The sequence below is a fragment of the Larus michahellis genome, chromosome 3, assembly GCF_964199755.1.
Source record: "Larus michahellis chromosome 3, bLarMic1.1, whole genome shotgun sequence".
Lineage (NCBI taxonomy): Eukaryota > Metazoa > Chordata > Aves > Charadriiformes > Laridae > Larus > Larus michahellis.
The window spans coordinates 28,241,236-28,261,053 of record NC_133898.1 but is presented as its reverse complement, the minus strand read 5'-3'; the positions used below and the strand labels follow the sequence as shown (position 1 = coordinate 28,261,053).

Here is a 19,818-nt window from a genome sequence, read left to right as displayed (position 1 = left end):
AAAAATGTTCTTAACTATGTAAACATAACATTAAGTTCTGAAGCGTCACTGCTCAGAAAAGGTGGTCTTGGAGTTACTGTAGCCATCCACTAATGAGCAAAGAGCTCAATGGCAAAGAGGAAACACATTCCTTATTGGGGAAGAAATGAAGAACAAAACCACAAAACTTCGTTGTTTAGAAGTTTATGGTGGAAAGTATCTGGAATAACAAGTAGCGTTCTGACCCTTGTATCCCCAAAATTATAATAGTATAACCCCAAAAGTTTCAGAAAAGATCAGTGAGGATGACCAAACTGCAGAATGCCTTCCATGTAAGGAGAGATCCAGTTTATAAACAATTATATCATGTGATCAAGTTCTATAACCAAAATATCAAATAGCACGGGAATGATAGGTAGAAAGCAACCAACAAAAGAAATTTGCAAAAATAAATTAGCAGACAGCAGATTTAAAATAAAGGATGATTTCACATATCCATAGTTGCATGAGGAACTCACTGCCACAAGATAGCAGCAATACCAAAATATAAATTATAAAAAAAGAAATAGACTATTAAACTAAAAACAGGTCAGTCAGTGGCCATTCAATACAGTCTAGCTTAAGAAGCTTCAAAAACACTGATTGTCAGAAAACAGGTCAGTGATGTATCTAAAAGAAAGCTGTTTCTGTGCACCAACTCTTCTTTCATACTCAGAGTATCTAGACAGACTGTCAAGTCAACTCAGCAGTTCCTAAACAATGCAAAAAATTATGGCATTATTGAGCTGAGGTATTGTAACGAGATACATGGACAAGAAGAGTTCTTCCCCCTCTTCCATCCCAGAATTCACAAGTTTCCAGCCAAGCTGATGACTTGTTCAGTGCCAATAAATAGTCTTTGCTTCCATGAGAGAAGGATTCATCAAGACTTACCAGAAGATTCCTCCTGTGGACCAGCACGTAACAGATTTTGCATTGTACACAATCTACACATGTAATTTATGTCACCTTACATTTGCTGCATGCACAGCTAATAACGCAAGATGTACATGAGAGAATTCACACATAAACAATGGAGGTTTCATAGAAGACAATCTGAAAGTTTCATCTTCCATTTCTTGATGAGACTTCTGATTTAAGTCTCTGTCTTTAAGCTACAGAAACCCAAACCAAACAGAGTAAATACTTGTTTTTTAAATAACCAGGAAAAGCAGAAGCTTCTCTATTTGGCTGTACTCATGGAGTTTTTAGACTCTTATCAAAAGAGTGTCAAGTGTCTTGTAAAAACATCTACTGTGCAACTGGCACACCATAAAGAGGGAAGGACAATAGCTCAATATCTGTGCTCCGTCTTTACCAGCAAAGAAGTTCAAACCAGTTGCCAGTTTTCTGCTCACATACTGTGCATGCCAAGAACTACTTGCTGGACGACCTTCTGCCCAAATTACAAATGGTATGCTTTAAACGGTGATACTCCAGTGTACAACTTCAAGCTTGGTCTCCCCAGAAAGGAATCAAACAGGTGTATCAGCAGTGCTCTTTGGTAACACAAGACTCCAAAGAGACAGAAGGCAAACCTGTATCAAAAAGAACTCTACCTGTAAACAAAACTGATAATGTAGATCTACCCTGTGTGTTTTTATGCTTTACACCAACAGCCATATCAAGTACACACAGCTACTTCCAATCTTTCAAAGTTTGCTCTCTACACAACTCAAGGGCACACAAACATACAAATGGAAAAGCAGTCATACAGCTGCAGAAATGTACCTAAAGGTACACTAAGCAATGCAATACATATCTGGTAACCCACTTAAGTGGTGTACATAAACATGCATTTAAGAAATTAGTTCAGAATCAAGGGCTATCTAGTTAAAACAATATTTTTTTGCTTATGTTTCTCCCAGTAGGACTCCAGATTTCTAGCAATCTGAAAATGATTGATTCCAATGACCACAGTTCATTTCACAGGATGCTGTTAAATGGCACACACCTCTTTCTCTCAGTTCTTCCAAACCCAGCTTTGCAATTTTTACCATTATTCTTAACATTGAATTTGAACACTTGAAGAACATCTTTTTTCTCTTCACCTTCCAAAACATTGTCCTCTAAGAAGTACACAAGCTACTTCTGCATGGTATGATATACCTTTTAGATTCATATGCCACCACAATATTAAATAACAATTTTTTCCAACAAAAAATAGGCTTACAAATGATATTTTATGTACTGTAACTACAAATGACAGAAATAGCTGTATCGCATTGGTCACTAGAAGTTTGATTCACAGGTATTAATTATCCTGAAAAAATTATGGTATGCTTAGGAAGAAGACTGAAAGTCATTTTTTAATTTAAAAAAAAAGAAGAGAGAACAAAACCCCCCACCCCCTACAATTCCAGAGTACCACAGATCATTATTCATCTCTCCTTTACACATTTTCATCTAAAAATAAAAATCAAATTAAAATAGAAAAAATGCACCAGATGCCAAAAATACAACCTTAAGAATTGCAGGACATTTAAAGACTTGAGACTAGGGGGAAAAAAAAAAGAAGGCAAATCATTCTTAACATAGTGCTTCCATTATTAAAAATACAATTTAACCGGCTGCCACATATTTTTGTATAAGGAAACAAACTGCTTGTAAAACAAATCGAAACTTGATAGATTTCAGATCTCATCTGAAACTCTCCAGGAAAATCAGGCATAGCTTCTGCAAACCTTCAATACTACCTCTTCCCAGCATTGGTCATACAAAGGCTTAGTTCCATTCCTACTGTATATAATATAGAGTCTGGACAGACTTCAGTGTGATTTGCAATTAAAAAAACATAATTGCAATTACCAGAAGTGTAGTCAAGATGGCATTGACAAAACCTGTATTTTTGACATCCTCTGAAATTAAGACCTCGGCCGAGATGAAGTTACTTGCCTTGTGTTCCCAGGCAGCTGTTATAGACTATAAATCTAAACCTGCAAATATGCAAGAACTTGTCTGAACTCACAGTCAGGCAAGAAAGGAAGTAGTTCAAGAGATCGTATAAGTGAAGAGAAGACAGAGGCATCTAAGAAATATCGCAGTTTTCCAAGGAGCTGAGGTTATAACAACAAAGAGCTTTCAAATCAATGCAAAGTCGGCATCCTTAGTACCCATGGACCAGAAGAGGCAAGCACCACGGTAGGACTTCTGGATGCAGCACAGCAAGTTACTAATATCAAAGAACACAAGGCTGCAAGTTCAACAGCAGTATCTGAATGGCCTGCAACCATAGACGATTAAATGATGAAGCAGTTGCCAAGAAGCTATGCTCATTGTTTCCATGAACAGTTCTCTAAAAAGACACTCAAATACATTCTACAGATTGTGGCACATGTTTTATTTCTGCCGTCTATTGGGAGCACAGCACCAACCATATGGACAGACTGCATTCTCCTAAATATTTTCACCACACAACTGCAATTAATAGGCAAGAAATTCTAATAAGTAGAATTGATGCAAACTCTCCTCTCGCTTCTTAGGACTGACAAAGTACTCCTAACAGATAGTAAGTGATGACTTCAAACAGGAGATCAAAGTGATCTGTTAAATTAAAATGCTTCCTTGCTTTCTCACGTCCTTACAAAACTTAGGGAATATACAGTTTACAATACCTTGTATTTAGCAATACATACACAGAGAGTGTATAGAGTAAATGTTTTCCTCTCTGCTTTTAAGTCTCAGATTCTTTGCTTTTAATATAAATTTTAAAGTATGCAAAAGCTTGTGCAGAAAATAAAAGGATTTCACAAATTGGAAAGGACAAGTTTTCTCTTGATAGTCAAACAGTTATGATGTAAAGCGGTCTCATTAAATCATAAGTACTTTAACCTTTTCTTGAAAGAACTGGAAGATTTAAAGATTTATAAAGAAATTTTGCCTAAACTAGGAAATGACTCATATTTGACATGTATTGAAATGATAATGCTGATTTCAATAGGCACTCTAAGAGCATTTTCCTCCCAGGAGAGTAATTCAGTCATGGTTACCTCTCTGCATTTAGATTTTAAACTTACTTTCTAAAGCTTTTAATGTGCTATAGTCTGCCAAAACATGGCAGAGTTACATCGATATGATCAGGCAAAATAAAGGCTAGTAAAAAGATTATTTTTATAATTCCAGACACTAAATATGAAACAAATACATCAATCTGACATGTTCTCAAAGAATCTCCTGTTTCAGCAGCCTTGGCTGTATCTGAAAATTCCTGTTTAAATTCCACTCTTCTTAATTGCTTAAATAAATTCTGAAATATCAAAAGGAAAGTGAGAGACCCTTAACAGTGAATCTGAAAAAGAAAATAAATAATGGAGCTGTTGTTACTAAGTGGCACGAATTTTATATTGGTATCACTATGCAGAGATAATGAGGTACACAATTGGCCTTAATTATGCATTGCCACGCTTTCAAATTTTTTATTTCTTTAAAAGTTAATTTTTTAAGACACCACTTTTCCTGAGGTTTCACTTCAGTGCATACCAGATTCTGTTAAGTTAAGGCTATCTATCCTTTACTCCACCATGTACCTTCAATCAGAGTCTTTGCTAATATATACCTAAAAAGATACAGTGATAAATTTCATTAAATCAAGATCAAACACACGGAAAGGCTCTAAAACTTTCAGAAGCCTGAAGGACTTGATCCTCACCAACTGAAATTAACTAGAACAGTGGCAGTAATTTCAAGGAAACAGGATCCACACTTTATGGCCTTAAAAAACAAACAAATAGACAAACAAACACAAACTAAACTGAAATTGCAAAACAAAAAGAGTAGTTCATTTACAAAGTGTAAGCAGTGGAAGGCAAAGGCAGACATCATTAGAGAAAAATAAGTCATATTAATTGGAGAGCAGAAAATGATGGTAAAAATCCACTTTTTTTTTGCAAATCCACTGCAACTTACTCAGTGGAACTTTTCAAGGATGACTTTCCTCAAATGCTTATTGGGTATAAAGAGCAAAGAAATGGATAGCCAATAGCTCTGTCAGCAATATACCGCATATTAAGACGGCTGCATAAACTATTAAAAAGTATGAAGTTACTCTTAGACTGATGCTATCTAGTTTCAAGTAGCTTTTTCAACAGTCCATTCCACGACTGTTTGTGACTCATGTCCAACATCCTGCTGGCAGCAGTTGTTAACAGTCATATTGCAGGAAAAGGGGTGGGGGGAGAAAATATCCCACAGTCCACCTACATAAAAATTTATTTATATGAATTCCCATCTTTTCCTGTTGGATGCACTGTATCATATTGCCCTTTTAATGAAGGTTACTGAATTAACATAAAAAACCCCAAACATTTTCGTATTCCCACTATTCTGATCAGAATGCTTTTTCAAAACCACTCTGCTGCAATAGAACAGACTCAGCTTCCAACTTAAATAGTTTCTTCTGTCTGGTGTTTACAATCCAACAGATTTAGGGAAGAAAACTGTATGACTTCCTACTCTTCACTATGGTTAAGTCACAAAAGAAGGTTCTCCAAGTCATCTTCTGTAAGACCTGCATAGAGCCTTTCACTGTCATCATAGGCTTAGTAGCTCCATTCTGAAGTATATTCCTTAAACACGAATGATGGAAGTTGTACCCAGCATTTTCCACGAAATCTCACCAGAGTTTGGAGCAGCAGCAATGATGCTTTCCTCTCACTACTGGGAGTGCCTTTCCTGATACATTTCCCCAATAAATGTCTCTTTTGTAGCCATATCATGCTAGTAACTCATCATTACTACCTGTGACTACTACTTCATCAATTTTCTAACGATTAACTACTTAGCAAAAGATGTTGTGAGGGATTTCAAGTTCATTACTTTGCATTTTGTAACACCAATTCTTTTTTGTGCCAGTTACTCTAGTCCTTTTGATAATGCCATTCTTCCTGTATGACATCTTACTGTTCCTCTGCTGATGATGACTCTCCACATTATGTTACCAGCTAGTATTATCAGTATACGCTTAATATTTCTGCCACGATCATTCATGAAAATATAACACAAAGCTGGTTCAAAAACTAATTCTCAAGGAATTCAATTGCTTTTTTGCCTCCCTCATCCCCCACCCCCAGGATTATAAACAAGTTCCTTTGAGCAGTATCTATTGCCAACCCTCCCCATGAGCAATCCCTTTGACCCTACAACTTCTCACGGGTTGTCACATCAATGTTAAACTGAACTCCAGATAGAGGAAATCTGACACATTTACTTTGCCTGAAAATCAGTTTTCTCATCAAAAAAAAGCTAAGAGGTTAGACAGTGATGAGCTATCTTTAGTAAATCCACACTGCATTTTATCCCCTTTTTCATTTAGCTCCACATCTTTATCTATTCCTTGAAAGATCTTTTCTAAATCCTCATATGCCACTGTGTCAAGACAAATAGGTCTGCATTGCCAAGATGCTTTTTCCTTCCTCTGGCTGTGGCTGGGATGGAGTTTACTTTCTTCACAGCACTCTGTATAGTGCTGTGTTTGGAATTTGTGGCTAAAACAGCATTGACACCACACTAGTATTTTGGCTATTGCTGAAGAGTGCTTGAATAGCAGCACCCACTCCATCCCCCCTTGCCACCTCAGTGGTAAACTAGGGTTGGGCCAAGGCGTTGGGAGGGGACACAGCCAAGACAGCTGACCCAAACTGACCAAAGGAATATTCCATACTGTATGGAATACAGTATGGAACTGTATTGCAACTGTATATGCAAACTAAGCAATAAAAACTGGTGTAAAAGAAGTACTTTGGGGAGACAGGGGTTTACTTTCAAGGTGGCCGCTGCTCGGAGACTGGGTGGGCAGTGGTCTGCTTGTGGGAGGTGGTGAGTGATTGCCTTTGCATCATTTGTTCCCCTCCCACCCCCCTTCCTTCAGCTGTTAAAACCGTCTTCATTTTGACCCATGAGTTTCCTCACTTTTGTTATTGCTGTTCTCTCCCCTGTTTCACTGGCGGGGATGAGGGGGGCCTAGGTACTTGGCTGCTGGCCAGTATGAATGCATGACACTCTTCTTCCTAAATGTAAACATCATAGCTCCTCCTCTGACTTGGTAGATTTGCATAAAATACCTCTTTGTCAAAGGATTTTATGTACCAGTTCTTTCAGAATTTTTGGACAAAGACCATCTGATTGCATCAGCATGTACACAATAAGCTTGCAAATTCATTTTTCTAACTCTTTATGATCATTTCTGTTTCCATACATTCATTTCTGTTACCCAGCTTACTTTTGCTCTGTGACCATTATCATTATTCTTATTGAAAACAGAAGGAAAGTATGTATTTAGTTTGGAGAACATACTCAAGTCATCCTTACTCTCAAGCACACCTTCACTGTACACAGGTCTTGCCTTTTTTACACAAAAAAAAATTCTCAAGAACTTTTTACCATTTAACAGTCATTGCAAAGTCTAATTCAGCTTGACATCTTTACAGCTTTATTTCTATTCCTATGTAGCATTCTCTGTGAATTTTCTTCCCGATTAGCCAGTGCTTGCAGACTCTGCCATCTCTAACTGCAAGATAAGCCTGGGCACTACAGTTCCAATTTTTCTTTGTAAAGGCCAGGCATTCCTCTTAACTCTATTATCTTTATTTTTAATAACCTCCAGGCCTTTTTTCCATTCAATCTCTGGGCTCCACAGTTCATCTTGTTTCATTGAAGTAGTCCTACTTGTTTGCTCTCTTTGAAATCCAAAAGTGTACCTACACAACCAAAGAGCTATTTATTCTTCTATGTCATCTGAATCTAGTTATGAATACGCTGTAATTACACATCTGTAATTACACATCTCTAATAATGTACTCATCACTTAACAAAGCTGGTATCCAGACTTTCTAATTCAGTGACTAGTTGATGAAGAAACCTTTCATGCAGAAAATACAGAAATGTTTGGGCCCTGCTCTTGTTAGTAGAGCTTTAATTTCCCACCTATAAACTGGAGAATAAGTCTCTGCAATGACACAGTTCTTAGTGGTAGTTCTCTCTAATGGATTAGACATCTAAATCCAAACCCAAGGATTTAAATTCCTAGATTACCTCAGTAGAATTCATTTACTAGCCTTCTCTTCCCCTAGAATTATTTTATTCCAAAGAAATTATTTTCAATCTGTGCTGTTCTTTCTTCTTTCTTTCCCTCTTATCATTTAATTACTATTTGGTACTATTCCACCATTTAGCTTTCATTTTTATCATTCCTGAATGGGCATATGCTCCTATACCTGAATTCCAAATGTAGCTGCCATCCTAGCATGTTTCTGTTCTCTCTAAACTCAGTTTCAATCTGCAATCAGTACTTCACACTCATCTGTCATAATGTCTGCTGCCTAAAGTTTATGCACAAATATTTAAGTTTTTTCTACCAACCGCAGCAATTCCCCTGTTTGCAGGCTCCCAGCTCCTACTGACTGCTTGGCTTCAGAGAACTCGAGCCGGAATCAGTCTCATATTAGGCATACCTCTGTTCAGAGATGGACTTGGACCCTAGCTCCTTGCCAGAGTGGCCTCTCTCACGGTCACCGACATCACTCACACACACACACTTTTCACAAACTACAACCAACCTGCTAAAAAACAAACATAAAAATTCACCAATCTGCCATGAACACTTAGCAAAACTGAATCCCACAGTCTCCCTTAGCTATTATTCCTGTCACCGACTTGGCATGCAAAGCCTTGTGCCTCAATCCCCAATTCTTTGGTTGCAGCCACTGGGTGTGCCAGCCAGCTCCCCCCCTCTCCCCCCTGTCCTTTGCCCATGTGCTGTCACAAACAAGATGCATGAAATCCCTGTGAGCCAACCAACAAATATTGCTTTTTTCTCAGGGGTAGGACCCATTAGATACCCCTATTTGCTAATTCTATTAATAAGTGCTAACATTCAGTAAAAAACTTTCGTCCTGAATCAGACTCACCCCAAATTAGACGTATCTGTAATTTGGTCTGCAGTCACTGAGCAACAAGACATCATGCCAAAAACACTTTTTCCTCCTTGTCTACCAGTCAAACATGCAAAACCATGCATGGCTTTGAACAATACTTTGCAGCTCGCTATGGAAAATATCTGGCGAAGTTTATATCAATACAATTTACAACGCAACTATTTTGACTCACTGTTGTCACCAGTGTTTCCTACACAGACCTAAACCACCACAGAATTTAAGAGAAAAGCCACACTGTTAAAAAGCTTTGTAGTCTCAGGGAAAACAAGGACCAAATATGCTTCATCTACCAGAAGTGTCATCCATCTTGAAGGCCAGGGATACTAATTGCAGCATTTAATGCTTCTGACTTAAATTTTTGGGAAACCAAACCAACTGTCAATAGGTTAGATACCCACACCTCTAGCATAAAGTTAAAAAATTTTCGTTTAAAAAAAAAGGAGCTGTTACCACACACATCTTCAGTTACCACTGTTATCTGAATTATATTACCTAAAAACTGTAAAAGTACATACTTTTTTAAAAAAGAATACTAATAGCTTGTGCCTACTATGCTTCATGCATAGAGAACATAATTTCTTTATGTAAAATTTTGTTCAGTATAGCAGCATCGCGTCCTAACTTTCTCCATCTTAAATTCACAGATAAGCTTTTCAGAGGTCCTACAACTCCAAATATGGCAATGCTACTATTTGCTCCTTTTTAAAAAAAAAAATAATAATTACCCTTTTTCCACATATACAAGTTTCATTACGTGCATGAAAATATCCATTGCACATTTTCAACTGTCTTATCAGGAACAGTACTTAGTTAACCCATAAAAGAACATTCAAAACCAGTATTTTCTTTTAGTTCAAAATGCGTATCAGGCAAGTTGTCAAACAAGTCTGAAAAGATTTTTTTTTTTTCATCAGGATATGTCACCCAGCTCTGGCTAGATGCCCAATAAGAGTGCCAAACAATGTTCCAAATTCTGCAAAGTACCTAAAAAAGGTGCTGAATCTACTGTCAGCTTGTGGCTAAACATCACAGCCACATACATGACATTTCACATCCAACAACAATTTGTTTCTGTAGAAGGAGGTTATACAGCAGCTACACTAATAACACCATACCTACTCCAAAACCAGCATGGCTGTAGGATGACTGCAAGCTTTCCTAATTTACTGGCCACTTATCAGCTTGTCTTTGCCAGAAAATAAAGGTTATGCCTGCAACAGTGACACAGAGCTAAGACTGTTAATCCTTTACAGGTATTAGAGGCAGTTTCGCCTCAGGACAGCATGGAAGTAAGTCTACATGGTCTGACTGACTTGGAAAAACTCGAAGTAGTGGTAGACCACGATTGATTGGACTCAGCCCCCTCTGCTGCCTGTACCCCTCTACTGCCAAGTAGCTCAGCTACAGTTCACAGAAGGGTCTCTCCTCCACACTGCAGTGCCCATACCTACCCATAACCTAACCAGAAGGCTGGTTAGGCAGAGAAGTCAAAAGTCATACTTGTGGTAAGATCAGGTGATTCGTACTTTCAGGTGTAAACTCCAGGCTCTCACACTGCCTTTAACTAAAATTACTAATGCCTCCAAATCTACATAGTGCTTTATCTTCAGAAGACTTTTTCATCATCTTAAGAAAAGACCTATATTCAAGTACATATCATCATGATATAGAAAGATCTATTATCACCAAATACTACTACTGTCTAAAGACACAGACACTTTCACATGAATGTTACTTTTGCATATTTTTGTATGGTCTCTGTCATGCTCCTTTTCCATTTATTTCTCCATTTATGGAAAAAAATGCTTTTGGACAGATGTTAAAAAAAACATCAACAAACTTTGCCTGAAACTTCATAGCCAGACCTAGTGCTAAATGGATCATGCTACAGCTGCTATCATCTTTAATGGAAAGTTGAGTCCTACGATACCACGAATCACAGAATGTAAGGTTCTACCCTGAGCTCAGAGACTTGGAAAAGATATTAAGCCTGCAGTCCCTTTAAGAGTCTAGAAGCTACACTTCTTTACTCCTGCTATGCTTTGAACAACTTTCCCCAGAGAAACAAAGGGCCGATCCTACAGAGTGCTTGAGGGTTCTTTGTAATACAATTTAAGATACATGTGTGTATTTAAATCCAGCCCTTTCGCTCTTCATTTTGCTATCCCAGGCTTTTGCAGTTTCTGAGGCTAGAACAAAATGTGGCTGACAGCAGCAGCAGTAATATAGCACCCTTGGAGTGTTTGAAGTGTAAAGTTCATTAGTTCTACCTTAAGGTCACTCTTTTAATCCAACAGCCAAAATCTTATTCGCACTACCATGCTGTTATCCTGGAAAAAAAGAAAACTGCAAAAAAATCAAGACGTCAGCTTAGATACTTCTTACAAGTGACAAGATCAGCACTAAAAATCCAAATCACAGTCAATACCTTTTAGCAAGTTTCAAGAAAGCAGCAAAACTATTCTTGCTTGTGCTTTAAACCAAATGAAATCTAATAGAACGGATAAAGGAAATGAAGGAAGGAGAAGATAAACATTTCAATACCTGATAATTGCGTTTTATAATTATTAGTTGAACTTGGCTTACAAATAGAATTTACTAGAGAGTCTGTTGGGAATTACAAGACATGCAAATAACTGAATTTTAATTTCTTCTGTGTTTGTTTACTGATTTTTGCACATACAGTTTAAATTTTAACAAACTCAATTTTGCTTTATCCTCAGTGGATATTTGTACACTTATTAAAAAGTTATGTCAACAAAAGACCTTTAGAACACAAAGATTGTGTCTTAACAATTCTGAATCATATTTTTAAAATAAGAGGTAATAACTCTGTAACTTACTAGCTTGATTGAACCTCCAAACACTCATACACATTTACTTATGTGCACTGTAAGAAGTTTTTAAGATAAGTATATTAGCATGTATAGATGAGGATGAGATTCTCTTTTTTAGGAAATAATCTTGGAGACCTGAGACTTATTGATAACATTGGAAATAAGTAGCTTTTCTTCATGTCAAATACTTGTGTTCTTAAGGGTGAGAATTTTCAGTCTTGGTTGTTCAGAATGGGCACAGCATTTCTTTCCAGTGCAAAACTAGCAATCTCCTCAAAATAAGCTCCCAAATTAAGATACTTACCTAGAAGACTCAAGAGCTATCATTTACATCCCCCAGTTTACCCTTTTATACAGTTATACTATTCTCACACAAATGTTGTATTTCAACAAATATTAAATGGTTTTTATTTTACTCACCTGCACGCTAAGATGAATCCATTTCTTCACAAGAATTCTCCCCAGTGTCATTACTTTTATTGGCGGCTGCAAACCATTTACTGTGCGATAATAAAACATGGTCTCTTTCTCAGAGATTGTGAGTTTGAACACAGTCTGCCCATCAATAGCCTTTTCTATCACACACCTTTGGAAATAACCAAGAAAAACAACATAAGGTCAGAAGCACACACATATACACATTCTTGCCAAGGTGCTATCCTGTAAAGTGATGCTAACCAGAATGCATTAAAATAAACGTTAAAAATACAGCCCTTGAGAAGATGCTCCGTGACAGTGAAAGTCACAGGATGTACTAAGTGTAAAAGAACTTTAACAAAGATATTTTCTGTCTTATTCTGTGAGATTATTATTTTTTTTTTAATTTACTGCGTGCAACCCCAGTTCACTTGGGAGTGGAAGAGTGGTCCACTTTGCCTCATGTCTTCAGGGTTCCATGACAGAAACCACAGCGGCTCACCAGCACTGCGCCAGTTTCCATTGCACTTTTTGTACAAAGCTGTGCAACATAGTATATCCCGTGGAGGCACTTATTCTTTTCTTACTCTAACAAGACAAATGTAATATAACCACAAAAAACAGTATGAACAACATGTTCTGGAAATTACTCTTCCATCTTTCCACCAAATCTGTCCAGGTGAGGTAGCAACGCCACCAGCTTCCCCTACGCTCTCCCTTTGACGCAGCCTTTCTTTAACCTAAGAGAACCAGAGCAAGGCAAGAAGGCTATCCAGCCACTTGTTAGGGTTTTTTCCCCCCTTGCAAAGACTTCACCTCAGTATCAAATGCAACACAGACATACAAGGTACAAAGAATACCATCCATAGCAAGCCATGTTGCATATCTAGCTGCTGAAATACTTTTGCCAATCCAATCACCATGATGTCAAGGGTCCTGAGAAAGCATAGGCTATATATGCTTGTGAAACAGCTATGTATTTTATTAAGGTAATCATCAGCATGACAAAAATTATAAAGTTCTGCACTCCCATTTCAGCTGCTTGAGAAATCCAGGCCCCTGTTTACTGACCCGTGAAAAGCCAAATATTTTAACAGTTACACCAGACTAAATTAGTGCACTAAGTCACGAGAGAGAAGCATATAAAATTTGTATGAGACCAGGATTTACTTAGACGCACTTCAGAAAAAAAAAACAATGCACCTTATCTACCAATAAGCATCTTCACCTACTATGCATTTAATAAAAGAAAAGTATCAAAAAGGCTGTTCTTTGATACTGCTATTATTCACTAATTCACCTTTAAATCCAAAAGAAAGATTAATTCATTTTAACTGTTACCATTTTAGCCTGCTGGAATAAAACAACTTGCAAAATGCAGACTTCTGTTTTCCAAACCTTACTAAACACAACTTACTAAAAACACACTTCTTAATATATTGTTGACTGGTCTTTTCAATATTTTGTTTGCTTGTAAACATGCTAGTTTTGCTAGATAATAAATGTGAGGGAAGGCTCAGCTAAGTAGCAAAATATTTAGGAACTGGATTTACTGAGTTCCTGGATAAACAATAATTGGATAATCCAGTTTTTTGTTTATTTTAGTTATCTAAAACAAACATCCTCACATTGTTTTTATCCCCAAAGGTACCATGACTTTAAGAAAGGAAGTGACCTTGATGTACATCACTTTGAAAACTGGAAAGAACAAATGTGAATTGTGACTCACTACCGAAGGAGGAAAAATCAAGAGGTAGAAAACAGAGGACAGACATGCAAAAAAAAAAAAAGAAAAAAGAAAAAACCCCAAACTAGTGCTAATATAGGTGAAATAGGCATAAGCATTACTTCTGACTCTGAGCACAATTTTCCATTCCAGACATGATTACAGAGAGAAACCACTGTTCTTTATGAAGTTTCCAACTTCTGATAACCTGCAGTCCCACATTCCTGAGTGTATAATTCTCTGTGTTGGGGCTGGAGAAAAAGCAAACAATACCAGTCTGCTTGGTCAGCTATCAAAAAGAAAAATATTCTAGACAATTTAACACAGCTACATGGTTGATCCCCACACATTAACTGGAGCACTTGCAAATGGGAACATCTACACGAGTTCAAAAATCGGATATATGGTATCTTAAGGAAACTTCCCCTTTCAGTCCAATTCCTGCTGTAAAATATCTGAATGGATATAAAGTAATAGAATATGATTTTAGTCTTTAGATAAATAAAGTTAAAAAAAATACATCTCTACTGCCCACTTCACAATCAGGCCATTCCCCCTGACCCTTTTGCATGTAAACGGCCCTAGCTCATTTCTCTCCCACCACCAACTTCTTCTGCTCATCTAACTTCCAGCTAGCCCAGTTTGTGCTAAATTGATATAAACTGCCGTTAGTAATTACTCATATACGCTAAGCTTCTATTCTTATCCTATTCCATTGCGAAGGGTGATCATACATACAGTTTCCTGTGTTGTGTGCTAAGGCTTACTTACAGGCTACACACAGGCTTACTGAACGCATCTATGTTAACTGATGAGAACATGCAGTAAGAGAGGGAACATGGAGAAAGAAAAAATTCAAGGACAAGAGCTTTGCTCACTTATTGCGCTTACTGCCTAAAGGGAAAGTAAATTTAAAGACTGGAGTACAAAATGTCAGTGTTTTCTCACTATTCTTTTGCTTTTCTTCAAGATTTCCAATATGCAGTGACTTAGAAGCATTCCTACAAATATCTATACCATAAATCTTACAAGAACATTAAGGCTTAAAATAAATCCATAACATGACCTGACTTTCCTCTCTCTTTGTATGAAAGTATATTCTTTCCCAGATTCACATAAGAAAACTCGGTATATGTATGAAATTGATAAAGAAAATCCTCAGTGTCTTTGATTATCCACATATATTTGCTCCCACAGAATGTTACAATTTTTAAAGGGCCTTCAGACTTGGGATCCTCCCATCAGTACCTCGCACTTCAGCCAGCACAGTAACTTCTAGCAAAAATATCCTGCTATTCTCTTACATGGGCACATACCTAACAGAGAAACGTCACAGTCTTTACAAGGAGGCACTGGGATATGATACAGCATCTTTCCGAAGCACTCTCTAACAGCAAGACCATTTAATATTCAGCACAAAGAAAAGCATTAGTATGGCATGTCCAAAGTACAGCATGTCTGCGGTACTTGATGTAAGAGGCACATGTAAGATGTACTTTGCCACTAAGCAAAATACCCAGTTAAACTTTCAATTATTCTACTGGTAAAACGAGCAGCTGGTTCTGGCTCATCTTCCTAGTGTTTTGATGGCAGTGCAAAGACTTTGTTCGAATAAGTCCCAGTTCCATGAAGTCCTTCTGCTGTGATAATGGGGTTTAAAAAGTCTCACAAATGACATCCAACAGGGACAATTCCCCATCAGGGACTGTAAAATGTAGGACATCTGGTAAGTCAAACTCCTTCTGCCAACCTGAAGGACTCACTAAACCAACACAGTAAAAGCAAAAACATCTTAGTTTGCTGTTAAACTATTTCTCTTTTGTAGGATGCCTTCTGAGTTGAGCTTCATTGGCTATTCACATGCAATCACTGTTTCACCAAATCTGGAGCTCTATATTCCTTCTATGAAGAAAGGAAAATTAACACACCTCTTTCTGTGAACACGGGCCGGGGGGGAGGCGGGGGGAGGGAAGTCTGGACAGTGGCATATCATCCTGTCCACTGGAATAACTTTTGTCCAACTTCAGTTTTCAGGACTGGGCTCTAGCATTGTCATTTCTACATGTTGATAACAGCAATCTCACAAGGCAGAAGAATGAAGTTTTCTATTACAAAAATTGAATGAAAACATTTAGATTTTAAAGGGATCTATAAAACCCACTGAACAGGAATATGTACACTGTGTAGTTATTAACACGGTAGCAATTGGAGGCTAATGTTTCACACTAGTCCATGGATAATCAGACATCGGTAGAGTCTGGTTTCCGCACAGCACTTAATCATTTGAAACCAAGGACATACATCTCATTGGTTTAGGCTCCATGCAAGCAAAAGCCTAACCCATTAACAAGAGAGTTTTACAGATCTCACTCAACACATCACTGTAACAGCTTGCTTGGAAATTAGCAGGACATTTCTGCTTCAAGTTAGGCATGTGCTCCGCTGAAGAAGACTCTGGTATGCCCACATGGATGTGGGCAGGAACTCATGGCATAGGACAACCCCAGGAATGGAGTCTCTTGCATTCAAGATTCAAACATACTATAGGAAATGCTGGCTATAAAAGACACTAGGCCAAAACTCCAGAGACAACTTTGCACATACCTTCACCTGAGCTGGTTTAACTTAAGATCAAACTAAAGTCACTTTTGCTCTGCAGATCTCATTTATTTCCCTTCCATAACCACAAATTCTATAGCTAGGTTGATTTTTTTAAAGGTAATTATCCTTGCATAAAGCATACTATAATGTTACATATGTCATTATAATTTTAGACATTTCTATTGTTTCTGATGATTTTCACACCCCTAGACAACTTGCTATTTCACAGCAGCATGCAAAATAAGTATCAAGAATGCTACAACAGATCATTATTTTCATTCTAAGAATAAGTGATGAGTACAAGTACAAAAACATTTGCGACATATACTCTGTAGGAACGTAGTATACTTTTTGTGTGCCTCACTTTAAAGAGGACCTGCACAATCTCTGCATTTGGTGACGGATGAAGGGAACTTTTTTCGCAGGATTTGTGATGCATTTTTTCAAAAAGCAAGTTTTTCATTATAGCGAGGGCCCAGTCAAGCTGAAGGGACACTTATAATGGCAATATTTGCTAAAAATGTGACATGTAGCAAATAAGAGAGGGAGCATGCTCAGCCACATCTATTTTGTGAACAACTAGCAACACTTCACTAGCAGTTTGAATAGTGGAATCTTTTGTTAAAGTAGCAACGCGATCTCTTGTTCACTCAACATGCCCCAGATCTTCCGGAAAAACTATGACCAACCTTCTACAGCTCTGAAGCATTAATTTGGGAAGATCTGGGTGTTTTCCTTGTTTGTTCTTAAGGACTAAACTTGTGGTGGGGGATTCATAAAATTTTAGATAATTTTTTTCCACCATGAAAGCAGCAACAGCACAAACCCCTGACAAGATATTTTTTTTCTAGCAGCTTTTAGAAGAAGGAATATGAATTAGAAATAAAAATTCAGATTTTTAAGAAGACACACACATTATGTATAAATAGTTCCCACTGAAAGCAATTGAACTATCCTCTGAGTCAACACCACTGAAACTGAACCTACTTGTCTTGACATTTGCAAAGACACCAACCTAAATACGTCTTTAAAACGCCACAGTTTCTCACTGTGCCTTTTTAAAATTTTAAATAGCTTGCTAATAAAGACCATGACTACAATGATCAATTTTTTTAAGAGCACCAGGAAAGTAAACACCTTCAATACTACTTACATTACACCTTCTTGCTCAGGTTTCAACCATACAGTTAACGTAAATGAAGCTGCAAGCCTCAGGGAGCGGGGAGTAGAAAAGCAATCCTTGTGATTATGAAAAATAAAACTGGAAGCGTTGCTGAAGGACCCTGGATGCAAGTCCCTTTTGTCCTCTGTGATACAGGTACCGAGGCCTTCTGAAAGAAGCAGTTTGTAGGAAGAAGGCGATGACCTGTATGGACATTCCTGAACACAAAACCTCTGGGTGCAGGACATAATACTTTCAACAGCTACTGAGCTATGACAAAAAGTACTTCGGTCTGGCAGCCCACAAGTAGCTTCAGTTGGCACGATTGACACATTCTTGAAAGCTCCCACATTTTCAAGCCTAGGGAAATGTCCCTGAGAGCTGACCAACACAAAGCAGTCATAATAAGTTAAGATTAATGTTTCAATAGCATGAAACAAGAAACGACACCTCAAGGAAAGAGCCCAGCAATTCATGTTTACAAAAAAGCTCCCCCTGATTAAAGCATCTGTAAATAAATAATGATGTCCATGTCGGTAGCAATGTCCTCAGGTGGTACACTTTAAGAGTTTATGTAGCATTTCATCTTCAACACACTCATACAAGAACTCAGTCGCAGGGGACATCTATGTCTTCTGGCCAGCGAAACACACATGGGTGGCAGCCGGTATCTGCAAACCACAGAAAACAGACACAGTCTGTGGGAGGAACAGGCACTTTTACACCAGATACGATGCCCCGCTAGGGAATTTAGGGGTTCGAATTCTCCTTCCAAATTTCCACCAGCAGGCCCACCTGCACCTTCCCCGCCTATGGCCAAGGCATCTCCCGAAGCACGGGCAAGGGGACTAGGCCGCTCCAGCCCACACACGCTCGCAGCTGAGCCGAGTTTATCCCAGATCTGTTGCGTCACACCAGGCTGACACCAGGCTTTACGTTCGAAGGTAACAAGCACAGGAACTGCTCGCAAACCGTGCCACTTCAGCCTCCGAACCTCTTTCCTGAGGCGTTCAAGCTAGTTGGTCGAATCTCACATTTACAAACCCTCCGGCGCTTACCTCTCAGCGTCACGCCGATACCTAGGAGCTGCTGGGCACCGTCCCCACCGCACTATGTCAGGGTACGCCGAGGGACACCCCCCTGCCCCCAAGGCCCACCAGCTGCCCGTCAGCGGCAGCCTGAGCCCCCCGGCCACCTATCTACCGTCCCCTCAAGTTGACGGCCCCGCTTCGTGCCTTCCCTCCCCGCCGCCCACCTCACGCCGCTCCTTTCAGCGCCCGGCAAAGCCGATTAGAACAACGCTCCCCATCTGTCCCGTGTGGGTCTTTCCCACAGCGAACACGCCTGCGCTGGGGCTCACCGGCAGCCTGGGCAGGGGCCGGCGGCGAACCGCGGGGCGGCAGCCGGTAAATAAGTTGATTTACCGTTATTTACCCCGCCCGGCAGCGGAGCGGAGCGAGGAGAGCGGCGCGGCGCCCGGCGGCTCCCCAAGGCAACGCCGCCCGCCGTCGCCCGGCAACGCCGCGGCCTCCTCCCCGCCCCCGTCGCCTGGGCCCCGCCGGCCCCCGCCCGCCCCGTTTTAAAGCGGTAGCGGCGGTACGGCGCGCACGGCTCCTCCTGTCGTCCCCCCCATGCGGCTTAGTTTTACGCGCGCTCCTGGGGTGAGGAGGGCAGGAAGCCATTTCGCTGCCGCTGAGACCCGCGGTATGAAATATTTAAGGCCGCCCCAGGCAGCCGCCCGCCGCCTCAGGAGGAGCGGAGCGGGCGGCCTGCGGCGGGCCGGCCGCGGCTCTCCTCAGGCCCGGCGTGGTCAGGCTGCCTTTTCCGAGGGGTGCGAGGCCTTCCGCGGGGCGCGTTTGTGGAGGTCTGCCTTGCGAAGCTTCAGAAGCGACGAGTTAGTCAACTCTGGGTCCGATTTTCTCAAGTTTTAGGGCCAGACTCTCCATGGGTAGAGAAAGAGGAATGAATTTCTTTTACGAGCTGCAAGTAGGGTGGGACTCTGAAGTCAGGGGACCGACAGAAGAGCACGAACGAGAGGGGAGAAGTGCCATAGCTACGCTTTCCAGAGCAAGGGGCCGAGGGGAGACCAAAGAAGAAACATTGTCAGGAGCTTCAGCCGTTTTTTTG

At 39.6% G+C, this 19,818-nt stretch overlaps 1 protein-coding gene across 3 annotated transcripts in view; it reads right to left on the bottom strand.

The window, feature by feature from the left end:
• The window catches only part of USH2A (usherin), a 394,302-nt gene extending 375,075 nt beyond the window's left edge, over window positions 1-19,227 (bottom strand). Inside the window, exons 1-3 of one of the 3 annotated variants that reach the window (XM_074579436.1) lie at window positions 19,116-19,227; window positions 17,683-18,362; window positions 12,206-12,371 (exon numbers count right to left, since the gene is read on the bottom strand). In XM_074579436.1, coding sequence (XP_074435537.1) covers window positions 12,206-12,371; window positions 17,683-18,167 — 651 coding nt within the window. In that variant the 5' untranslated portion in view covers window positions 18,168-18,362; window positions 19,116-19,227. Of the gene's footprint in view, window positions 1-12,205; window positions 12,372-17,682; window positions 18,363-18,946 lie in introns of all 3 variants that reach the window. The other 2 variants (XM_074579435.1, XM_074579437.1) reach the window with 2 other exon arrangements.
• Between the last annotated feature and the right edge of the window lie 591 nt (window positions 19,228-19,818).